At 39.3% G+C, this 24,253-nt stretch overlaps 1 protein-coding gene across 1 annotated transcript; it reads left to right on the top strand.

The window, feature by feature from the left end:
- The first annotated feature begins 14,140 nt into the window (after positions 1-14,140).
- On the top strand, positions 14,141-17,818 carry ARL14EPL (ARF like GTPase 14 effector protein like). Its single transcript, XM_084883130.1, has 3 exons — positions 14,141-14,337; positions 16,169-16,308; positions 17,213-17,818. Exons 1-3 carry the CDS (start codon positions 14,242-14,244, stop codon positions 17,433-17,435), a joined length of 459 nt encoding a protein of 152 aa, XP_084739256.1. The 5' UTR covers positions 14,141-14,241; the 3' UTR covers positions 17,436-17,818.
- The last annotated feature ends 6,435 nt before the right edge of the window (positions 17,819-24,253 follow it).

Below are 24,253 nucleotides of genomic sequence, written 5' to 3' on the forward strand. Positions count from 1 at the left end.
AGGTTGTCAAAAAAAAAAGGCAACACAAAAATAGCTGTCTGGTATGAATAAATCAAAATTATACCTATTCTTTTGTCAGATGGGGGGAAAAAGATATATTTTTGGTGTGCCGCAGAATGTTAGTAATTAGTTTATGTGTGCCGAAGGAAAAGGTTAAAAATCGATGACTTGAGCTAATAATTTTCTTCCTGTAAATTATCCAGCACATTCAGAAACAGCCATTCATTCTATATGCTTGCAGTCAGCTTGATTAAACACAACAGCCACTGGGTCCCAGAAGCCACTTGATTCCGTGGACACCTTATTGTAATCAAACTCAGGTGGTTACCTGATTGGCCGCGGTGGCATTAGGGAGTGAGCACTGAGTTCAAGGACAGGACATGATCAGAATCTGACCATGAGTTTCTTTTTCCTGGAAGTCTGCTGGTACCAGTCAGGAAAACAGAAACGGGATCAGCTTTTATTTTATTTTATTTTTTTAATTTTATTTACAGAACTTACTGTATAGCATTGGTATGTATGGAACTGAAAAAGGCAGAAGAGTTACACTGAGCTAACACCAAGATGGGAACTGCAAGAGATAACCAGCATTCCTAGGGTAGGGGCAACAAAGGGAAGGGAAGGGGTTATCTAGAATCTAGAAGCCGGTGCTGCTGCCTCAGTAGCTCAGAGAAAGGGCCCGGCAGAGCTGGGATCCAGACCTTGAGGAGGGGAACGGCTGGACTGGAACGGATGCTCTCGGAACTCTGATGACAGCCTCGTGGTGCTGCACCCGGACCTCTGAGGCAGTGGCTCTGCCACGTGCTGGTACCTGTGGGTCACACACTAGCCTGGGCCTGGGCGGTGGGGGCGGGGGTGGGAACGGTGAATCCTGAGAACCGGAAGCCAACCGCCACAAGTCAGTAGTTAGAATCTCCGCCCAGTAGAAGCGGAGTAGATACAGAGGGGAACCGGAAGCCCACAGAGAAGAGCCAGCCTCTCCCTCCTCTAGTCCTCCGGGCCCTTCAGCGCCCCCTGGAGCCAAAGCGACGCGCGCTTTGCAGACGCCCAGTCCTTCCTCCTCAGGTGGAGGACAGAAAAGGTGGGTTTGGAACCCAGGGAGCGGCTTACCACCCAACTCAGGTCAGGATAACAGGCCAGACTTAAGACCCAGTCTGTGTACTTTGGATTTTTCTCTTCAATCAGGACATGGGCAAGACACTGTTTTACCTGAGGGATCTCAGCTGGAAGCTTTTGATCTACACACACATCTGTAGACCAGAAATGTTGGGTGTCAAGTAGAATTTATCAGGCAGGGCTTCTTCATGTAGATGTAACGATTCAAACAAAACTTTATAAGAGTGAATTTTAAAAGAGACTTACATTTGGACTTATATTAAAAAAAAAACAAACAAAAAAACCGAGGTGAATTTATTTAAGTAGGTTGTTGTATCTACTTTGCAAACATTATGTAGACAGATTGTATAAAGGTTTGCAACATTATTATTATTTTTTTTTTTTTTGCAAAATTCTGTAACTAGCTTTATGCTGTCAAATCACCATTTGTATAGTTTATAATTGCATTTAAAAGTTATAGACTAGCCCTGGCCAATGTGGCTCAGTGGATAGAGCGATGGCCTGTGGACTCTAGGGTTCCAGTTCAAGTCCCGTCATGCCCAGGAAGCTGGATCCCCAGTGGGAGGCGTGCAGGAGGTGGCTGATCGATGATTCCTTCTCATCACTGATGTTTCTATCTCTCTCTCTCTCTCCCTTTTTTATGAAATCAGTTAAGATATATTTATTTAAAAAAATTATAGATTGTACAGGAACTACAGTCTAAGGATATTTTATTGATATAAGTAAACTTTATTGGTATAAATAAACCCAAGAATATGCTTTTATTACTCTTATACATAAAAAGGATTGAAGTGAATCCAAAGTTTAAGATATCAGAAACTTAATTCAGTATAAATTCTAAGTGCTATAAATGCCAATTTTGTGAAAAGCATTGGTATCAATGTTATTGATGCATTTTAAATGGCCTTATTGAATTGTACTTTAAAATCAATTAGCCATTTTTATTTGCTTTTTATATAGATTTTCATTTCACATGGGAAGCTTTTCTTCTCTGAGCATCTCTTTAATCAATAGTAAAGTGACAGTATTACACTGCATTAGAAGTTTTCTCTAGGGCTTCTTGGAATATTTTATTGATTCTGTCAGTCACCAAGGAAGCAGGGGTGGGAAGTTTGAGTGAAGAGAAGGCCTATCATGGCTCTTGTCCTCAATTCCCACTTCAGTAGGGTGGTTCAGTTTTGTTGCTTTCATATATTGGGATTTATTTAGAGAAAAATACAAAAATCAAATTTGAAAACTGATAGACGAGATGATCCTCAAAGCCCTTTCCTGGTACAACATTACATTGACATCCAGCTTCCATTCCTCACGATTCTTTTACACAAATCATCTTGCTCTGTAGGTCCCACACATTCCTTATTCAAAGACCCCTTATTTACCTCAGGTGACTCACCTTTGACTACAGAAGAGATCAAACAAATTATATTTAACTAGAGGCCCAGTGCGCAAATTCATGCCCGGGTGGGGTTCTACCAGCCTGGCCTCAATCAGGGCGGATCAGGGCCTGGCCTGTCAGGAGGAGGAGAAGGCGGGAGGTTGGCCAGCCTGCCCCGCCCCTGATCTGACTGGTTGGCTGGCCACAGTGGGTGTCATAGAGACTAGTCATTCTGGTTGTTGTGACGTTCTGGTCTTTGGCTTTTTATATATATAGATGGACATGAAAATTCCATTTGGATTGATTCTTGGTCACCTAGAAACATACCATCCATATGGCATTCTTAAAGTAATAAGGGTTATTTTAAAATCTGTTTAATTCTGGATTGGGTTTTTGCACCATCTGCTGGACATATTTGTTTTGTACATACTCTGAGAGAACTATACATTTATTCTCAGATGTATGTTTAAAATATTAATATTTTTAAACATGTAAAGGATATGTTTATTATAGGAAATGGTAAGATAAGAAATAATAAAGGGTCGAAACTGGTTTGGCTCAGTGGATAGAGCGTTGGCCTGTGGACTGAAAGGTCTCAGGTTTGATTCCGGTCAAGGGTATGTACCTTGGTTCCAGGCACATCCCTAGTAGGGGGTGTGCAAGAGGCAGCTGATGGATGATTCTCTCATCAATGTTTCTAACTCTCTATCCCTCTCTCGTTCTCTCTGTAAAAAATCAATAAAATATGTTAAAAAAAAAAAAGAAATAAAAGATAGACAAAAATCCAGAGATACCTATTATTAAAATCTAATGGTTTTATTTTCATGCACACAAGAATATGTTATCTTTCAGCATTGATTTGTGTGTTTTTTTTAATTTTTATTGAATTTCTTGGGGTGACATTGGTTAATAAAATTATGTAGATTTCAGCCTCTGGCTACTATACCTCAGTTGGTTTGAGTATCATCCCTTGCAACACAAGGTTGCAGCTTACATTCCCAGTCAGGGCACATACACAAGTTGCAGGTTTGATCCCCAGTTGGAATAGTTGTCTCTCTTTCACATCTTATGTTTCTCTCTGTCTCTCTTCCTCCCTCTCTAAATTAATAAAAAATTATATAGGTTTCAGGTGTACAATTCCATAATAAATCATCTATATAATGTATTGTGTGTTCACCACCTCAAGTCAAGTATCTTCCAATCACCACTGTTCTCCCCTTTACCCACTTCTACCCTGTTTCCCTCTGGTAATCACCAGACTGTTGTTTGTGTCTATGCGTGTGTGTGTGTGTGTGTGTGTGTGTGTGTGTGTGTGTGGTTTTTTTTTAACTTAATCCCTTCACTTTTTCTATCCAGTCCCCCTAACCCTCCTCCACTCTGATAACTATCAGTTTGTTCTATCTATCTATGAATCTATTTCTATTTTGTTCATTAGTTTCTTTTATTCATTAGATTCCACATTAATCTAGTGAAATCATATGATATTTGACTTTCTCTGTCTGGCTTATTTCATTTAGCATAATACTTTCTGTGTCCAGCCATGCTGTCCTAAAAGAAAATATTTCCTTCTTTTTTATGACTGAGTAGTATTCCATTGTGTAACTGTACCCCAGGTTTTTATCCACTCATCTACTAATGGGCACTTGGGCTGTTTCCAAATCTTGGCTGTTATAAATAATGCTGCAGTGAACATAGGGTGCATATGTTCATTTTAAAAAAAATTTTCTTTATTGATTAAAGGTATTACATATGTGTCCTTATTCTCCATTACCCCTACCCCCTATTCATACCTGCACCCCTCTGTTGTCTATGTCCATTGATTAGGCTTATATGCATGAGTATAAGTCCTTTGGTTGATCTCTTGCCCTTACCCCACCGTCCCCTACCTTATGTTCTTTTGAATTAGTGTTTCAGGTGTCTTTGGATATATACCCAGAAGTGGAATTGCTGGGTCATAGGGCAATTCCATTTTTAATATTGTTTTCCACAGTGGCAACACCAATCTGCATTTCCACCAACAGAAAAACAGGATTCCCTTTTCTCCACAACCTTGCTAATGCTTATTGTTAGTTGATTCATTGATGAGAGCCATTCTGACAGGTGTGATATTTTATTGTGGTTTTAATTTACATTTCTCTAATGATTAGTGATATTGAACATCTTTTCATAAGGCTATTGATTATCTTCTTTCCCCTCTCCCCCCATTGCCCAGGGAGATACATCAGAAAAAAAATATTGCTACAAGAAATATCCAAGATTTTACTGCCTATGTTTTCAAAAATTTTTATGGTTTCAAGTCTACCATTTAAGTCTTTAATCCATTTTGAATTTATTTTTGTATATGGTATAAGAAGGTGGTATATTTTCATTTTTTGCACATATCTGTTAATTTCCCCAATTACATTTATTGAATATTTTAAATTCTTGATCTTTGGTGAATATTAATTGACCCCAGAGGTGGGGTTTATTTTTGGGCTCTTTTCTATTTTGTTGATCTATGTGTTTGTTTTATGCCAGCACCATGTTGTTTTGATTACCATGGCCTTGTTAATAGCATGATTCCTCCAGCATTGTTCTTCTTTCTCAAGATTGTGGTGGCAATTCTGGATATCTTGTGGTTCCATAAAAAGTTTTGGAATATTCCTTCTAGTTCTGTGACATACATACACCATTGGTATCTTTAAATTTTTTTTAAATGTGTTTTTATTGACTGCAGAGAGAGGAAGGGAGAGGGAGAGAGAAAGATATAAACATCAATGATAAAAGAGAATTATCAATTGGCTGCCTCCTGCATGCCCCCTTTTGGAGATCCAGCCCAAAACCCAGGCATGTGCCCTGACTGGGAATCAAACTGTGATCTCTGGTTTATGGGTTGACAGTCAACCGCTGAGCCACACTGGTCAGGCCACCACTGGACTAGTAAATTTAGTGAGGTATTATTAACTTTGAAAAATATTCTTTCATTTTTAAAGATTAAATTGATATCTTTTAAAAACATGATGTAAAGTTCTTGTGAAGATTTTCCAGTTAAACACCAATTCCTTTCAAGAGCTATTAGATTTTGCTTGAGAAACTTGGATATAAAACAAGATAATTATTTTATATGATTTATTTTCTTTTTTAAATTAAAGATTTAAGAGGAAATAACTTTCTATTCTGTGGTTCACTATTATTTCTCAGCGCTTTAATTTTTTAAGTTTTCAGTTGGGACTTCTCTTGGTTTTTAAGAGGATCACTACCCTTGCATTGGACCTTGATATGTTTGTTTTTTTCTATAGCATCTCGTGTGGTTAGATCAGTGAAGAGTACTTTCTTCTGTTGATTGTATAAGAACAAAGCCAGACATGGGACTAAAATGTATTTTTGTAAATTTTGATTTACTGTAGAAAGTGTAGTAAGATTTTTACCTGCTGTGAGGTTTAGCAATCCTTAATGGCAAGATAGAATTGACAGTCCTTAAATGGAAAATTTTTGAGAAGCAAAACATATGGTGTAATCTCACAAATATAGCAATTGCTTAATGGATATAGATTCAGTTTAAATATACTTAATTCTGATATCACCTTAAGGTTTCACATCATCGCCAGATGGGTTGCAAACTCTGTTATTGTTTCCTTTCCTTGGTCTTTGCAGCAAAAGTAATTAGGGATGAAATGGCAGTTTTTGCCCTATAATTCACAAATGAATGGATGGGTATTAACTTGCAGTACAGTGGTTTTAATGACTCACAGCACAATATCTGAGTCCTAGTGCTAGAGGACAATGGTTACAGCATTGTAATTTAGAGATAAATAAGTCTTAGACAATTTATGAACATGGTTTAGTTCTCTCTTGGGACAATAGTTTTTTCTTAAATGTTTAAATATATATTTAAGCAATTTGCCAAGACACACATATATATCCTTTAGACCACATGTGTCAAACACAAGGCCCGCGGGCCAAATCCAGCCCGCCAGGCCTTGCAATGTGGCCCGCACCGCGCTGTCATCACTGCACTCCGCTGTCAGTTTATGACATTGTCAGTTTATGACTGTTCAGTAAACCATTCGGCCCGCGATTTAGGCTGGATTTTAGATTTTGGCCCCTTCTCTGATTGAGTTCAACACGAGTGCTTTAGACTGAAGTATAAAAATAGCCAGGGGCAGTTTGGTGTTAATATTAGTTGAATACTTGCAGTTAATACATGAAACTGAGCAGTAGTGTCAAAACGTAAATTCTAGATTCATTTCTTATTGCAAATGCAAAATGAGTGAGCAGATGAATTATTACTTCCTGATTTCATCTAAGTTTAGAATAGACTCGTGTTGAAAGAGAGAGTTAACAGTGTTTACAACTATACCCTCCCCCCCCAAAAAACTCCTCTGTTTCCTCACCTTTCCTCCTCTTGCCAGTGTTATTAAAGTGTTAAATTATAGAAGCACCTTGGGGGCCTATGACTTTTCCTCTAGAGAGTTCTATAGTTTCTCAGAAAAACAAAGGGAACAAAGCAGTACAGTTCCTCTTTTTTCCAGTGTTCCTTCCTTCTTTTTCATCCAACTTAAAGGTATGTGGACTTTGTCCTTACCACCTATTACTTTAGCTTGACAAGGCAACTCGCCTTGAGAAGTAGGGAGTAATGGAACTGTGGAAGGTCATAATTAGAAAGGTACTTCTCTTTCAATGTTGCATTTAAACTTGATTCCCCCTGAGGCTGATAGAGAAAGAAGAAGCAAAAGCAAGCCACTGAATGTTGACTGTGAATATATATTGCCATATTAATGTGTTGTAGTTAAGAGTGGAAGAAAATTGGTGTTCTTTTGTTGCATTGTGGACTGAATTAAAAATGAAAGGAGGAAAAAAAACAAAACAAAACATAAAAGGGCCTTAGAGACCTGAAAAAAGCCTCCACACTTGAAATTTGGGATGAGTGGTTTTGAAGTATTTTTGTCGAGATAATGCTGACTGTATTTATCATGATAATGCAGAAAATGGCCCAATCTTCTGGCCGAATAGGAGTTTTCTTCCTTCTCTTTGCTTTCCATTGACAGGGCAGAGTAAACAGACAGGTTTCTGCATTTTATGATCTTTAGAATTGCAAGGAAGAATTTTAATGTATAATTCAAGAGATCCAGATGATAAATAAGTCGTGAATAGAGAGGCTCTCGTGGATGCTGAGCTGTAACTGACTCAGATGGGCTCTTCAGGGGGTTTGGTTTCAGAGCAGTAGCGGATTTCAGAATTCCCGCATTAGCAAAACCAACATGTCTCATTGTGCTCCACAGCTTCTCACATCCTCTGCTGAGTGCACTTTCAAGTTATTTTAAAAATATATTTGTATTCACATTATTTTATATTGAGCCACAGAAGTGTGTGTGTGTGTGTGTGTGTGTGTGTGTGTGTGTGTGTGGGAGAGAGAGAGAGAGAGAGAGAGAGAGAGAGAGAGAGAGAGAGAGAGAGAGAGAGAGAGAGAGAGAGAATATACAGCAATAAAAGTGCCTTTAGGAAAATTTATTATTATAAATAATGTTGCTAATCAAGCATTAATATTGTTTATCTAAAACCACTCTCAACTGGCTTAGATCAAAAGTACGTTTCATTCTTAGGACAAATGATGATGGAGATTTTACTAAAGGTTGCTGAGCAGCTTTTTGTGACTTTGAAAACAGCTGAATCAACTGGGAGGGAGCAGCAAGGGAATGACTTAATTGATCACCTGCACAGCGGGTGTTTCTCTCCACCAAATACGATCCTGCTGGGATTTGATGTACCTGTCAGTTATCCCAGTGACCTGTCATTTTTAGCAAGTATAGAAACACAGGCAGAATGAGATTAAAATAGCTGGAGTCTCTACGTGATTGCTTTTAATGAATACTTTTTTATTAAGTTACTACTACACTACCCAGGTGAATGTTCTCTGTCAGTCTCCACGTGTATGTCTTTTACTTTTAAATGTTTCCTGGGGTGTGTGTGTGTGTGTGTGTGTGTGTGTGTGTGTGTGTCTTACAGATAGTGTCTCTGAATAAACCTACTTATCTGCTACTGAGTGAATCTGGAGACCTTTTGAGCTAGAGTCTAAATTAAACACTTTTATTGCTTTGGTAATTTGCCAGAGTCCTTAGGGATAAAAGTAGAAAAATATTTTTTCTACATCTTGCAAGACACAATCAGCTTAACAAAATTCAACTACCTGTCCAGTGCTGGGGCATCCTAAAAGTAAGTGTAAGTGATGCAAGTTTGAGTCATTTGCCTGTGTTTTCCTTGATGACCTGTGCCTCAGAGTGGGGAAAGATGGAGATCTGGACCCGGTGGTATTTCGATGGGACCCAGTTCCTAAGGCCTTCATAGAGTAAGCAACATGCCAGGGTGTGTAGATTCCGAGGTTTAAAGGTATTTACTATAATGGTTCCTAAACCAACTATTTCATCCGATGCTCAATCCATGGAACAGTCATCTATTTCAATACTGGAGAAATGCCTGACTGTATAGGGCTAGTCATTTTCTGGGCATTTTCCAGGATAATTTTGTCTGGATGTGACTTTCCTCTTTTATGGTGACTTTTAGTTCCAGTCCTGAGGTCAGATGTGGTTGTGTCTGAATGGCAGCCTCTTCTGAGCACAGCCTCCATGCTATGTCAGAAGAGCTGGAGGAGGCCAACTCCGGGTGATCTCAAGTGCATCTTCCCCTCCTCCTCCTCCACGCTGCTTTTTGAAAGGTTCTGTGTGGCTGACATTGGTAACATCACATCCCTCAGCAATATCCTGTTGGAGAGATGGTGGTCATCATTAAACAAATCCTGAATCAGTGTAACATCCGGAAAGGAACTTAGTGTGAGGGGCCAGACAAGTCTGGGTTTCAAACCCATACAGCCTACTGGTAACTATGGGGCCTAAATGATCTTTCTGGGTCTCAGTCTCCTCACCTGTAAAATACAGATAAGAATATCTAGTCCGGTGTGTTGTTATGGACTCAAATGAAGTAATAGAGAGAGAGAATGTTTAGCCAAGTGCTTGGCACGTAGTAGGTACCTATTAATTGGTATTAGTGTTATAGGCACCTCTCAGAATTCCTCTGCTGACTATTTTAGTGCAGATTGATTCTCAAGGTCCCTTTTTTTTAAGTTTGTTGTGGCCCTCCCCGAATTCGTGAGAAGCACCTGGCAACTTTATCTTGCCAAGCCGTGAGACTGCTGGCTGCTTTGCTTAGGGAGTAAAATGGCCCCCTTTTCCTTCCCAATTTCCTCCTCCCTTTCAGAATTCTCTCATTAGGGAGGTTTTTTGTTTTTTGTTTTTGAGTTCCCTTCCCCTCCCCCCACCCACCACCCATTTGCTCTGTGTCCTTGGCTGGGGAAGATCACAATGGGTTGTTAGTTACAAACTGGCTACAAATTGCCCCCGCTGTTTGGCCCTCTTGTAACTTTTCTCAGTTTCCCTATTCCTCCTGCCCTGGAATCCTGTAACATCAGCATAATATTCATGAGATGTTTATTGAGCCCTGACTATATGTACTAGACCAGTGTTTTTCAACCTTTTTTGGGCAAAGGCACACTTGTTTCATGAAAAAAATCATGAGGCACACCACCATTAGAAAATGTTAAAAAATTTAACTCTGTGCCTACATTGACTATATATAAAGTAATTCTCTTGAATAGGAATCAAATAAACACAAAGAAAGTATTTTATAATTACTTTATTATGAAATATTAAGTAAACAAAATAGTGAAAAATTATAAAATTCTTGTCTTGTCTGCACCTACGGCACACCAGGCAACATCTCGCGGCACACTAATGTGCCGCGGAACAGCGGTTGAAAAACGCTGTACTAGACTAGGTTTGCTGGGGGGTAAAGAAAGTTGTAAGACTGGTTCCAAAGCTATTGATCTAACAGAAATATGAACTTACACAGGAAAATTGAACTAACCCTAGAAGGAAATTGAGTGTTACAGCGTGTGTGCTCCAGTGCTAGTCAAGGTTCCTGTTCAAGGTGAATCAAGCAGCTTATGCCAGAATGTGAACCAATGATCTCCCTCCTCCGGAAGACAGTCTTGCTATGAAGAAAGACGTCAGCTAAGCTACCCAATGCGCTTAGTGGAGCAGTTGACTTCTATTCTGGCCCAAGTCTGGTACCATTCTTGGTTCGGGCTTTGAGGATCCCTACTCTTGGAACCTGTTACACCTGCCACTTGGGGGAGCCTCATCTCTTTGTGTCTGACTGTATTTTAAATCTTTATAAGCAATCTAGCACAATGTTAGCACAAAATCGAGACTTTGCTAAATTGATGTCATTTACTTTTTGTGTCATTAAATGCAATAATGGCACAAAAAGCAGGAAATACCACATTGCTTCCAGCCTTATGCTTGAAGATGAGCATCTTCTGTAGCTAGAAGCTGTTCTTTTTTCACCACCATGATCAGCGGAGGTGGTGGCAGTCTGTTCTCCCTGTATCTTTGCAGGGTTCTTAATCTTACTTTTTGTGTTATGGACCCCTTTGGCCAACTGTTATATCTGTGGACCATTTCTTAAAATGATGTTTTTAATCATATAAAATACAATTTGTAAGGTTACAAAGGAAACCAATTATATTGAAATATACTTATTGAAAGGTTAAAGCCAGTGGTGCAAGGGCAGGCTAAATAGCCACCTCAGACGGTGATTAAAGAAAAATTGAATTTATTTAAGGAAAAGGGGTTGGGGATGGGGATATCCCAAGGGAAGGGCTGCACAGCCCTGAGCCATAGGGTATTGGGTCCATGATGGCAGCAAAAATATATTAGGACAGTGCAACAAGGAAAGGCCTAGAAGAAGCAGCAGGAGAGCCTAGGCTGGGCTGCTCTGGCTCACTGGGAAGTCAGGAAAAGGGGGCTTTGTAGACAGGTTCAGGGGATCAGCCGGGAGAAGTTGCCACTGCCCATTTCTCCGCTGCGTGCAAGTCTCGTGGGGTTCCTTAGAGGTTGGGGATATGTGACTAAGGGAGAATAGTGGGGGGTGCTCCTCGCTGGGTCCTTTGTTCTGAGCATGTTTATCTCTTTCTTGCAGGTGGAAATCTTAGGGGAGGTATCAGAGGAGGGTCTTAATAGAATATTTATAAGCTTTCCAGGAGTGCTCTTTCAGGGTCGTGGTCTCCACTGATAATTGGTCGGTGCCAAGGCTGGTCCAACCAATGTAGCTGGCTGGTCCTGAGGCAGCCACAGTGTCACTTGTCTGGTTTTGCTGCTTTTCTGGGCCTGGAGCTGAAATACAACTGAGGCCAAGATGTTATCTTTAGGGAGGAAAAGGTCGGGGGTGTGGGAGGTCCAATCCTCAGGACCAGAGATATGCTAGGGGAGGAAAGGTTACCCTAGGGTGAGGTTCTTGTTTTTCCAGTTTTGCCATTTGCCAGGCATCCATTGAGCTTCTGTACCTAGTGAGCTTCCATACCTGGCCCATTGTCTCTGCTCTGGGGTCTAACACTTTTCAAAATGTTAAAAACAATTTGTGACAGTTCTGATTGTGTTTCATTATTAATATATAACCAAATCTAGCATCTAGTTTAAGAACTACCATTATTTTGAAGAAGTGATAGGCACAAATAACATTTTGACCTACCTATAACTACTCTGATGGGTTATGAAACCATCTGTGCTTTCATAAGTAACTTAGTCATACACCTTGCTAACACGGTTGAGTTTTGTTGGTTGCATTATAATAGAAGGAAATGCTAGAATTTCAGTTAGAGATTAGTGAAAATAAGTATATATATATATATATATATATATATATATATATATATATATATATATATATTTTCTTATTTATAATGCCCCCTGCATTCACTCTCTGGTTAAGAACCCCTGCTTTGGGAATACCACGCTGGGAAAAGGGGGAGTTCTGAAACTTTTTATTACTTTTCTTGGGACAGATATTTTGGGCTTGTAATAAATCCAATTATAGTTTCAGTCCCTGCTGTGGTTCTATTATAATTTTCTTTTGCTTTATTTGGAATACAAAGGAGGAAGTTTTTCCTCTAATCTGTTTGTGGAGACCAACATTCTACAAAGACTTAAACAAAGGCATCTCAGGGAGAGTATTTGCATAAAATATTCATTTCTCCCAACGCAGTTAAATGGATACCTCCTCAGGAACAGTTTTTGCTTTCAAAGGTGATCACAAGGTCATATATATTCCTTTGAGGGAGTTTTCTTTCTTTCTTTCTTTCTTCCTTTCTTTCTTTTTATAATATATTTTATTGGTTTTTTACACAGAGGGAGAGAGAGGAAGAGAGTTAGAAACATTGATGAGAGAGAAACATGGATCATCTGCCTCCTGCACACTTTTACAGGGGATGTGCCCGCAACCAAGGTACATGCCCTTGACTGGAATCGAACCTGGGACCTTCCAGTCCGCAGGCTGAAGCTCTAACCACTGGGCCAAACTGGTTTCGGCGGGGGGGGGGGGGGGGGGGGAGTTTTCTTGAGGAAGCTATAAATAGAGCCCAAGAGAGAAAGGGATCTTGGAATTCTAGAGTGATGGAGAGGCTTCTTGGAGCAGAGAAGTAGATCTGAGTTCAAATAGGAAGGCTCAGTTAGGTAAGAGATGGAAGTGTGTTCATGGAAGTGGAGAGGTCAAGTAGCTTTGGCTATTGGTCTGATCAGATGAGAAACTGCATGTGAGATGCCCTGACCGGTTTGGCTCAGTGGACAGAGCATCTGCTTGTGAACTGAAAGGTCCCAGGTTCGATTCCGGTCAAGGGCATGTACCTTGGTTGTGGGCACATCCCCAGTAGGAGGTGTGCAGGAAGCAGCTGATCAATGTTTCTCTCTCATCGATGTTTCTAACTCTTTATCCCTTTCCCTTCCTCTCTGTAAAAAATCATATATATATGTAAAAGAAACTGCATGTGAGAATGTCAAAGCAAAAATTGCACTGGGCTAAGTTAAACAGACAGTGGTGACTTTATTCAAGGCTATTGTAATAGGGGAGAGAAACCAGAACTCAGTCTGAACTAGTCAACTCCACGTAAACGAAAGGGAAAAGGAAAAAACTAAAGTGTTTTCGGAAAGAGATAGGTCAGTGGGATGTGTAGAGCAGTTTGACTTATTCCCCAGTTTGCAAGTGTTTGTCTCTGTGATTTGGCCGCCTGTGTTTGCTAATTGGTGCATTTTAGCCTCTAAGATTTATTCCATTTAGCACAAGATGTATTAGAACATTTTCCTGGGGAATGGTCTCTGGAGAAGAGACAACTGAAACCCTGGGAGCGGATAAGATTTTCACAAACTTACTGGGATGTACAACATTAGTGTGTCTTACCTTTTTTTAAGGAAGGATAAAGGGGCAAAATGGAGATCTAAGAATGCAGATTTGTTAACCAGTAGAGGGTGGTCCTGGTGTTGCCTGCTCCAGGGAGGTCTGCGATAATAAGAACGGTAAGAGGTGCCATTGATTTGTTCGTGGAACACTGGCAAAGGAGAGCATCAGTAAACTGGGCAGGGGAGTCAGATGCAGGATTTGAGAGTGAGTGGTGAGACAAAGGAAGATAAATCCCACATGATTTCACTTATATGTGGAACCTAAAAATCAAGATAAATGCACAAACAAAACAAACAAGAACGAGTGGTAAAAAAATAAAAAAAGAAAAAAAAAAAAAAAAGAAAGAAAAAAAAAAGAAACCAAGTGTGCAGATGGAGATCTGGCTTTGAAAGAAAGATGTAGGAGGAAAGTCACAGGATTAAGTTACTGAGGATGCCTGAAATTAATGTGTTTTACCTTTTTCTCTCTCCTTTTTTTAGTGGTCAGAAATGAATGAACAGCCAGAAAAAAACAATTCCACTGAAGAGGGACACACAGGTCAAAGTACTCCTGAGAAAAACTGTCAAATGGGACAAAAGCAGCTGGTATGGCATGTGGATATTACGATTCCATGGAATTTGAGGAATTTCTAGTATAGGGGTTCCTGAGAGGCCCCACACTTGCAGGGAAAGGTGGGCTCACTCAGGACTCCTTACAAAGGATTTCTGCCTCCTCCCCATAATGATGGGGCTTTTCTTCCTCTTCACTCTACTCACTGCTAAGCTGGTTGCACCTCACGTATCTCCGCTGTACCTCTCAGTTTCAGCATTTTTATTAATTCTTCTATTGAATTTATTAGAATGACATGGATTAATAAAATTATATAGGTTTCATGTATACAACTATAATACATCATCTTCATATTGTATTATGTGTTCACCACCCCAAGTAAAATCTCTTCCATCAACATTTATCCTCCCTGTTACCCACTTTATTGTTGTCTGTGTCTATGAGGTTTTTTTTTTTTTCTTAATCCCTTCACCTTTTTCACCCAGTTCCCACCCCAACACCTTCCCTCTGACAGCTGCTAGCGTATTCTCTGTATCTATAAGTATGTTTTTTATTTTGTTGGTTATTTTGCTCATTAGATTCCACATATGAGCAAAATCATATGGTACTTATCTTTCTCTTACTTGCTTATTTCACTTAGCAAAATACTCTGCAGGTCCATCACAAAAGTTAAGATTTCTTTATTTTTTAAGACTAAGTAATATTACATTGTGTAAATTACCATAGCTTTCTTATTCACTTATTTACTGATGGGCATTTGGGCTTTGTACAAATCTTGGCTATTATAAACAACGCTGCAACAAACATAAGGAAGCACATCTATTTTTCAAGTTGTGTTTCAAGTTTCTTTGGATATATACCCAGAGCAGTTCCATTTTTAACTTTTTGAGGTAAGTCCATACTGTATTTCAGTGGCTATACCAATCTGCATTCCCACCAACAGTCCATCAGGGTTTCCTTTTCTCCACAACCTTGCGAATACTTATTGTTTGTTGATTTATTGATAATAGCCATTCTGAGTGTGAGGTGATACTTTATTGTGGTTTTATTTGCATTTCCCTGATGATTACTGATGTTGAGCATCTTTTCCTATGTCTATTGGCCATCTGTCTGTCCTAAATAGAGAAGGTTATCTTTATAAAATCCTTTAAAAGAGCATTCCCTTCCCTCGTGACATATATAACACATGTTCAAAATAGGACATCAGGACTGCTTAAAGCATCTTTGTTACTTGTGTTCCTGACTAGGCCCCATTTAATTTGGAATTATAAATAAACCCAAACAGAAACTCTTGAAAATTTACGCTAACACTCCAGACATCCATTTTAGAAAGATTTTCCTCTTCAAATCGGGCTTTGACTGAGAGTGTAAACTTCCTTCGGCTGAGGTCTGCATCGGAGCCCTGGTAGAGCACACACTCGCGGGGTGCCAGTCCTTCTGAAAGGTCCCAGAGCACGGGAGGGAGGGCTCTCTGTGAGGTGACACGTTTACCTGGGCTTCTTCGGCGGACACTGTGGAAAGGCCTTTGCCCCTCTGTCCTTCTCTACCATAAAATGCTAATTCTCACTTTCATCCCCACCGTGTTTGAGAAGCCAGCTGGTGTTTTGCAGGAATAAAAAGAATTATGTTCCCATTTGTTTGTTTGTTTTTACACATGTTTTATACTATGGATTTCTTTGTTCAGTAATTTGAGGAAATTTACATCATCTTCTTGAACTTAATTAGGTTTAACTGGCTATTTCTCTAGATAACAGTATCTGTCCTTCATGCCATTATGGTAAACGTTACTGAAAATTCATTTTGATATAAGGTAAATAGATAAAGCTATCCAGTTCTTACTGCTAATACATTTTATTTGTCACATAGCAACAGATAGAGCGGCAGTTAAGATGCTTGGCATTTCAAAACCCTGGACCCCAGGTAGCAGACTTTAATCCTGAAACACGACAGCAGAAAAAGAAAGCCCGGATGTCAAAGATGAATGAGTATTTTTCTGTGAATTACAAGTAAGATCATGATTTATTTTATTTGATCTCTGGGATAATAAAATGCATGAGTTCTACTTGACAAAGCAAAGTAATTAAAGGTTGTCTCTTGTTTATGATTTAAATATATGTTTTCTTAAGTACAGAATCACTCAATGTGTCTGGAAGTTAGTAACTTCAAGAAATAAACTATAATCCCAAGCTAGACTTAAATTTCAAAAAAAAAGGCTTCAGAGAAATTTAATAGGAAAAATGATTAAAAGTAAGTAAGATGCGTCATTTGAAGGAGAAATAATGTAACCATGGGAATAGATTCAGATATCAAATGGGCACGAAGTATCATAAATACAATGATTGCTAATGCATCAGAAGTATAAGCTAAGTAAGCCATAAAGAAATAACTTGATAAATTCTACTACTTTGAAATTAAGGATTTATAACCATTAAAAGACACCCTAAAATAATGAGACACAACTCACAAGGTAGGAAAAGTTATTTATAATTTAAACGATTAGTGCCCCAAATCTATAGAGAATTCTACAAGTTAAGTTTTTTTTAAAAAAGGTAAATTTCCTCTGAGAAAAAAATGAACCAAATAATGAACAGACATTTCATAGAAGAAAAGACTAATAAACACTCAGGATACTGAGCCCCATCCGTAACGTATGGAGAAATGCCCATTCCCAAGACAGCAAAGCGTTTAGTCTGATAATATCAGTGTTGATGAAACTATAGAACACACATTGGCTCCATTTCCCAGAACATCACTGCCATGTCATATTTCGAAGTGTTGCTGGGTAATCTCCAAGGTAGTGTTTCCTATGAGTAAAGGGATCGCATGTGAATGAGGTTGTTGCATAATAATTTGTCCTCAGTGTTGAGGAGCATTGCACTGTTGTGTTAGTGTCATTCTTTTCCCTTGCAGAGTTATGAAGAAGTATGACAAGAGTGGCAGGCTAATCTGTAATGACGCTGACCTGTGCGACTGCCTGGAGAAGAACTGCCTGGGCTGCTTCTACCCCTGCCCCAAGTGCAACTCCAACAAGTGTGGGCCGGAGTGCCGCTGCAGCCGCAAGTGGGTTTACGACGCCATTGTCACCGAGTCCGGAGAGGTCATCAGCACCCTGCCATTCAGTGTTCCTGACTAGGAGCCGCTACACATGAATTGATTTGTTTCTTCTTCTTTACATTTAAACCAACACATTTATCTTGGTGAACTGTAGGGTTTGGGGGGGGGGAGAGGAATGTTGGAAAAACATACTTAAGAGTTGTGTTCTCCAAAGCTGTAATACAGTGTAGAATGGGCAGTCATTCTATAACCTTTTTACTGTGTCTTCTCAAATTCTTTCCCTTGCGTGGGTAGAAGACTGTGATAGTAGATGGATCTCTGTTTCTCTCATCAATACTTCTTTCTCTACTCTGTCCTCAAACTTAAAATCTCATTCCTTTTTGCTAGTACATCTGAGAAAATGTAATTTTAAGGTTTTCAGAATTTTTGGGGTAAAAGGTTTTTGTTTTGTTTTTTAACACAGAATCATACATTTATAATATCTAGTTATCCTTAGAATAGTACACATCACTAATTCTAAATCAGAATTGCTATTTGGACTTTAAAAAAAGGACCCAAACTTGCATTGCATATTCACAGTCTCATTTGTTATTATTACTTTAATAATATTAAAATTAAATTTGGTAATGTTTTTATTAAAATTTATATTTTACTTGTAAAGTTGAGAAATAAGGACTTGCGTATCCTAAAATCCAATGGTTTACATTGTTTTCATTTCAGGCTCAGTATCTCAAAATTTGTTTTCAAAAGAAGAAAACTTAAGTTGTTATACAAATGTGAGTTTGTTGTATGTTTGTTAATTAAGTGTATTGCTATGCAGTTGAATAGATATATGCAGTGTGTTTTTTTCAAATCTGATGCATTGTGGGATGTTTATAGAAAGTTGAGCTGTCTTCTTTGTATTTGGTTTTATAGTCCCATTTACCTTAAGTTGGTAGACTTGTATCATATATTTTTATTATCCTACATCCAGGTCTATAATTCATTAGGTTGAATTTGCATTTCTGAGGTGATATCGGTGCTGCTGGTGTGGGGCCAGCCTTTGAGAACCATTTCCTTAAGTTATATTAGATACGTAATGTATGGAAGGGTTTAAGTAGATAATTGAATAAATGCTTTAAAACATTATTCAGCATTTTAATTTTAAAGTAAACGTTTCAAGGGTTTATTTCCCCTCTATAATCATTTTCAAAAGCATTTATTTCTGCACAATCCACATTTCCCAGGGAAGGGTCCTGAGAATTCTAGGCTTGTTATTTCACAATATGTTTGGAGACGAACATAACAAGAATTTTACAAGTCCTGTTTTGACTACAGTACCTCTGTGTGTGTAGCAGGAGAACTTACTCTGTTTCCTACAGAATTTACTAAGTTTGCCAGATTCAACTCACTTTTACTGAGCCAAACAGTGTGCTAAGTGCTTCCAGTTCATTACAAATGATCATCACGGCAACTGAGGAAGATAGGAACTCAGATCACCGGAATCAGACCCTTTGAAATGCCTACCAGGAGCGTGCAGCCCTGAAACCAGTCAAAAGGATCAGGGCGCTTTCTTGGTTTATGTTTTATTTTGAGAATAGTTGTTATTTTATCAATGGCTAACCAAATGTATTATGTTATTACTTATTTATTTTACAAACACATAATTTTTTACATTGAAAGTAATCTGACAGGTTGTCTAAATAATAAACTAATCAGCAACCATGAACCAAGAGGCTTCTCTGTGCCAAGCCCCAAGCTAGGCACAGGGATGGAACAGTGAGTGAAACCCAGCTGCTTCCTGTCTTCACAGAGTTTGTACACTATAACCAATCTTTTTTGTTTGTTTTGTTTCTACAACGGAGAAAATTTACACCAAAATGACTCTGTTAAGGACACATGGAGGAGCTGGCAACCTTGGTGTTTAGAACCCTAATACTAGGTCAGTGTTCTCTGCGCGACACCAAGCATTTCCCACATTTGCCTGATTGTAAAACGTATCCAAGTGCTTTTAATAATACACATTCCTCAGCCCCATCCCAAACCTCAGGAATCACCGCCTCTAAGGATGAGACCTGGGAATTCATATTTTAAAACAAGCTCCGCAGGTAAGTCTCAGGAGCAGGTAAGTTTGAGAAACACTGCCTTATCACTAGTTGTCCAATTCTCATATTAAAAAAAAAAAAAAGAATCTTAGGCAAAATAACACTAAAGTACCTTTCCCTTTTGTCTCCTCTTGTCATTCAGTCTTAATCATTAGATGAGATAATCTGGTTTAAAATGTGTGTCGGCTAATTATGTTGGTAAATTTCCAAAGCAATAAATAAAATAAGGTAAAATGAATTGAGCAGTTATTAAGCAGATACCTCATACTGCTTTCATGGAGACCTGGTAAGACATTTGATGGAGAACTTTTTTGGGAATCGTGTTATTTCATCCTGACCTAATGCCAATTCTATGCATTTTTAAAAAGCCTCATGCACTAAATGATTATTGCAAAAATAAATTTACGTGAATTGTCAGAAACCTATTTTGCAAGTGTCTAATTTTATCACAGAGTGAACAAAACTCTTTGGTTATTTGAACTAAATTCAGGTTAACAGAGAATATAGCCACACTATCTGATTACATTAACTAAGGAAATTGTCTTGTCATTGTATTAGGATTTTTATCTTTGAATGCTGACAGGGTGTCTAAATGAATATGTATAGATGTGGTAAGGAAAGCTATTTCACAGAAGATCATTTAAATATAAGCTGTTACAAACTGAAGAATTTAGACAAGTCGTCCTGTACCAATTTATACAAATTGGAATGCCATATCACCTCAGCTTGCAGAATGGTTTTATCTGGGTCTAATTTGTAAGAATTAAAGAATAGCCACAGTGTCCAACAATCCTTTTGTACTCCCCCCCCCCCCCCCCCCAAACACACAGTATCCTGGATCCATTTCAGCTATAAACCTTGGGATGGAAAAATCATTTGACCTCTCCTTTATATATTTATTTGCTTTTCTGGAAGGTGAACAAGGCCAATTTGGATATTTGGTGGATATCAAGATTGTGGTTCTATAACGCCTAGGAAACGTGAACATTGACATGAGCAGGGCTGCATGTTTGGCTATGAAGGCTGTTTGTGGCTTACATGCAGGGGCTGCCTTCCACATCATAGACGGCATAGGAAACACTGCCAAGAATGCCCTGTCCTGTCAGGCTGTACAGCCAAGGGCCCCGTGAGCAGGTACCATTCGATGTGTGGATTTCTTGGTTGTCTAGTCTTTATTGACCTTTAGTATGTTCTAGGCATCGAGTGCTTTAGATTAGCTTACATTCTTGTATAAAATAATGGAAAGAAAACCTTTCACTCTTGTTTCTTTCCTTTCTGCCTTTTCCTTCTGCCTTCACTCTCCATGGGGTCTATAACAGTTTTTGATTATTTAGGAAAATGGTACATATATCTGATCTAATCTAAGCAGTTTTCATGCTTTGTTTCCTTTTCAGAATCTATACTTTAATCCCAAATTTGGAATATTCTTTTTCATATTCACATATTTCCTAAACTTCTGCTTTTTCCACAGTATTTGTCTTCACTCTGTGGGAGGAAAATGACTCTCTCATCATCACTATCCTTATATAATAAGGTGTTTGTTTTGTGTTTATATTTTTAGCAGACTTTTCCCTCCCCCCACCCTCACTTTTGTATAAGCTGTCTGTTCTTTTTAAATTGGCCAATGCGTAGGTGGGATAGACTAAATTCAAAGAGATTGGGGACAGAATTTGTTTTTCTTCAATAATGCATTTAATAGCTGTGCATGCTTAATAGATACATCACTTAGTGATCATTTGTTCATTCATTCTTTCAGCAACTGTGTCTGAGGTCTCTATTTAGTCTGCCTGCCTCTCTCCACATTACAAAATTGTCTGATTTGTTTTATTTACAACGTCAAAGCTATTTAGCTATACTTGAAACTGTCTCAACCACTCCTTCCTTTCTGACTATCCCCCCCCCTTCCCCCCCCCCCCCCCCATTCCCTTGCGTAAGTGGTCTTTGGCCATCGCGGCATCTCCGGGGTGGCTGGTTCCCGCAGGTACATTCCACAGCGGTCAGGCCTGTCTGTTCCCGTAGGTCATTCCGCCGAGGTCAGGCTGGTCTGTTCCTGAGAAACAAAACCTACCTCGGGGTCTAGCCTGCCATAAAATGTTATATTCTGGTTTTACTCAACCTTACAACTGGAACTAGAATGAACCAATATGCTCCCAGAAAGGAAAAGTGGAAAAGTGTTGACACAACGCACAGAATGTTTCCGCAGAAACAGAATACAAATTACCTAGCTTTGGAGGAGTGACTCCAAACATGTACCAGAGAGAGGAGAGAATGAGAGAGGAAGGAAACGAGGGAGGAATGTTGCTTCTTTGAACTATTTGAAATTCAGAATCTCATTCTAGCTTTGAACTTTTCTATGCAGTATTTGGTGGCAGAGTAGCATTGTTATATATTTTAATTATTTTTGCATATATTTTTAAAAGACGAGGTTTATTTGCATTTTGTAGTTTTTAATCCATTTTCCTAAAAGCTATGTAGAAAAGAGAAAATGTCCATGCATGGCTTTGGCTCCATCTGCTGGCCATTCATGTGTAATTTAAGTGTTACATACAAGGAAGGGAAGACATTACTATTAGAATAGATTGTTTTTTTCTTTCCTCCCAAAGTTTATTTCAGTTTTTAATTTAATGTTTCCAAACTTATGACAAGATTTACATTTTGGTAAATATATATTTTATGTTGATATTTTTTTTGCTTCAAAATTATAACTGACAACAAAGGATACATTGAGCAAAAAATGAAGTTTAGAAAATACTGCAAATAAAATGCATGCCTCCCACTGTCTCTTTCTCATGTTGTCTATGGGAAAGTGCCAATTTATACAGACTGATGCTCTTACCTAGTCCCATGGCCTTGACTCCCTTGGTTCAATCAGCTCCTCACAGCAGCTACTTAAATCTTTAGCCTTTAAGCCCCCACCTCTTCATCCTCTCAGCAAGGTTTCCTCCTTCTTAGAAATGTTAGAGGTCACCCAACACAGATAATTTTGACATCTTTATGACCTCCCTGCCCCAAATCCTCATACAAATCTTTATCCATGCCTTTCCGTGCCTTCATCCCTCTGGGTTCAGAGAAACACATTTCTCTCCACAATTGGAATTTACCTTTGAATCCTATTTGCCCTGATTCTTCAGGAGTGCTGCTGTGTTTATCACTGTTATTTCTCCTCTGCATTTCCTATATCTTGGAACTATTACTCTTTGGGGACTTTCCATGACCAGGGTATAGACATACTTATGATAGCTACAGCTTTTATCTGCAAATGGCTCTAATTTAAGCCAAAAAGGAAAAGCCCCCTCCCCCCCACGTATGGAAATGTGAACCCACCTTGGGAAAAACAGGTGCCCAAGCAGCTCTGTGGAGCTGGGTAGCATTGCATCATGGGCAGTGTTTTCTAGGTCTAAGATTAGGCCTGAACAATCTTACATAGGTTTTATAACCAGAGCCAGACTCCTCATCATTGTTGGGGTGAATCAACTCTAATGTGTGTTTTTTGTCCTGGTGTTAATCACTCAAGTTTTGAGTCAGGGAACCACCCTCCACCAAGTTAGCAGTCCTACCAAAAGAACATCAAGGGGCAGAAGAGGATTACCCCAAATAAAAATCAGAGGGGGAAAAAAAAAAAAAAAAAAAGGTGGAAGAGAAAGTAGGCAGGTCAACTTAGCACCCATGCGCTATCCATGCTCAAGTCTATCCCTTAGAAAAACCAAAGCAAAACCAGTTGTAGAAAAAGTCTCTTTGGCCTAATATCTATTGCTCGCCCTTATCTGAACAGCTAGGCTTCCAGAAATAATACTCCACACTTACTGTGTTTGTTTCTCTGTCGCTTATTTATTCATTTCCCTAACTCACTGAGAACTGGTATCAGCTCCCCCCAACTCCACTCACCCAAACTTCCCTCAGCAAGATCCCCCAGGACCTCACTGTGGTTAAAGCCCAAGGACCTCCTCTCCCCATGTTGGTGGACCTCCTCTCCCTATTTGATTCTGCTGGCCATGCTCTGCTCTTTGAAACTGTCTCAACCACTCCTCCCTGTCTGACTATTCCTTCCCAGCCTCTTGGGGTGTCATTTTGTTAATCATTCATCACGAAGTTTCACCCTTCAGCCCACTTGCACGCTCCGTGTTATATCAGCCTCTCAGCAGGACAGTGGTTAAGAGTGCTGGGTCTTGAGTTAGCATATGGAGTTCAAATCCTGGCTCTAGCCACCACTCTGGGTGACCGTGGGAAAGCTGCTTAATCGCTCCTGTGAGTTTCCTTATCGGTCAAAGTGGAACTGCTCCCAGGCTGGCTGTGAGATTTAATGAAGTAATGCTTGTAAAGCATTTAAAACAATGCTGGGCACACAGCACGCTTAGCCTGATAAGTGGCTGCTATCACTGTGTATTCAGAGCTCCCGCCCTTCTCGTGCTCACATCAATCACGGCACTTTTTTTTTTTTTTTTTAACTGTGTATTATAGGGGCAGAAATAGAATGTTGGGGAACCAGCTAGAATTGTGAGAAATATCAACCATGCTCCGTTAACTGTGATTGTTTTATTCTGATTTAAAAAGGCGCATTCTAACCCGGCTGGCAGTTACCGAAGGGACCTGGGAGCTCACCTGGAAATGCAGCCCATCCTCTCCATTTGGAGCTGGCTGTTATCGTGGAAAGATTAACAATTTTGTTGCAGAAACCAGAATAGACAGCCCTTTGAAGATCCCCAGCCCTTGCATTTCACTAAGCCCTTTGAAGACCCCAGCTCTTTTGCATATCTGTAAACTGCTCATTTGCCCTTTTTGACTACTTCCCCATGAAATCTTTGTCCTTCTACCC

The sequence above is a fragment of the Pipistrellus hanaki genome (genome assembly GCF_964339955.1).
Source record: "Pipistrellus hanaki genome assembly, chromosome: 4".
Taxonomy (NCBI): Eukaryota; Metazoa; Chordata; class Mammalia; order Chiroptera; family Vespertilionidae; genus Pipistrellus; species Pipistrellus hanaki.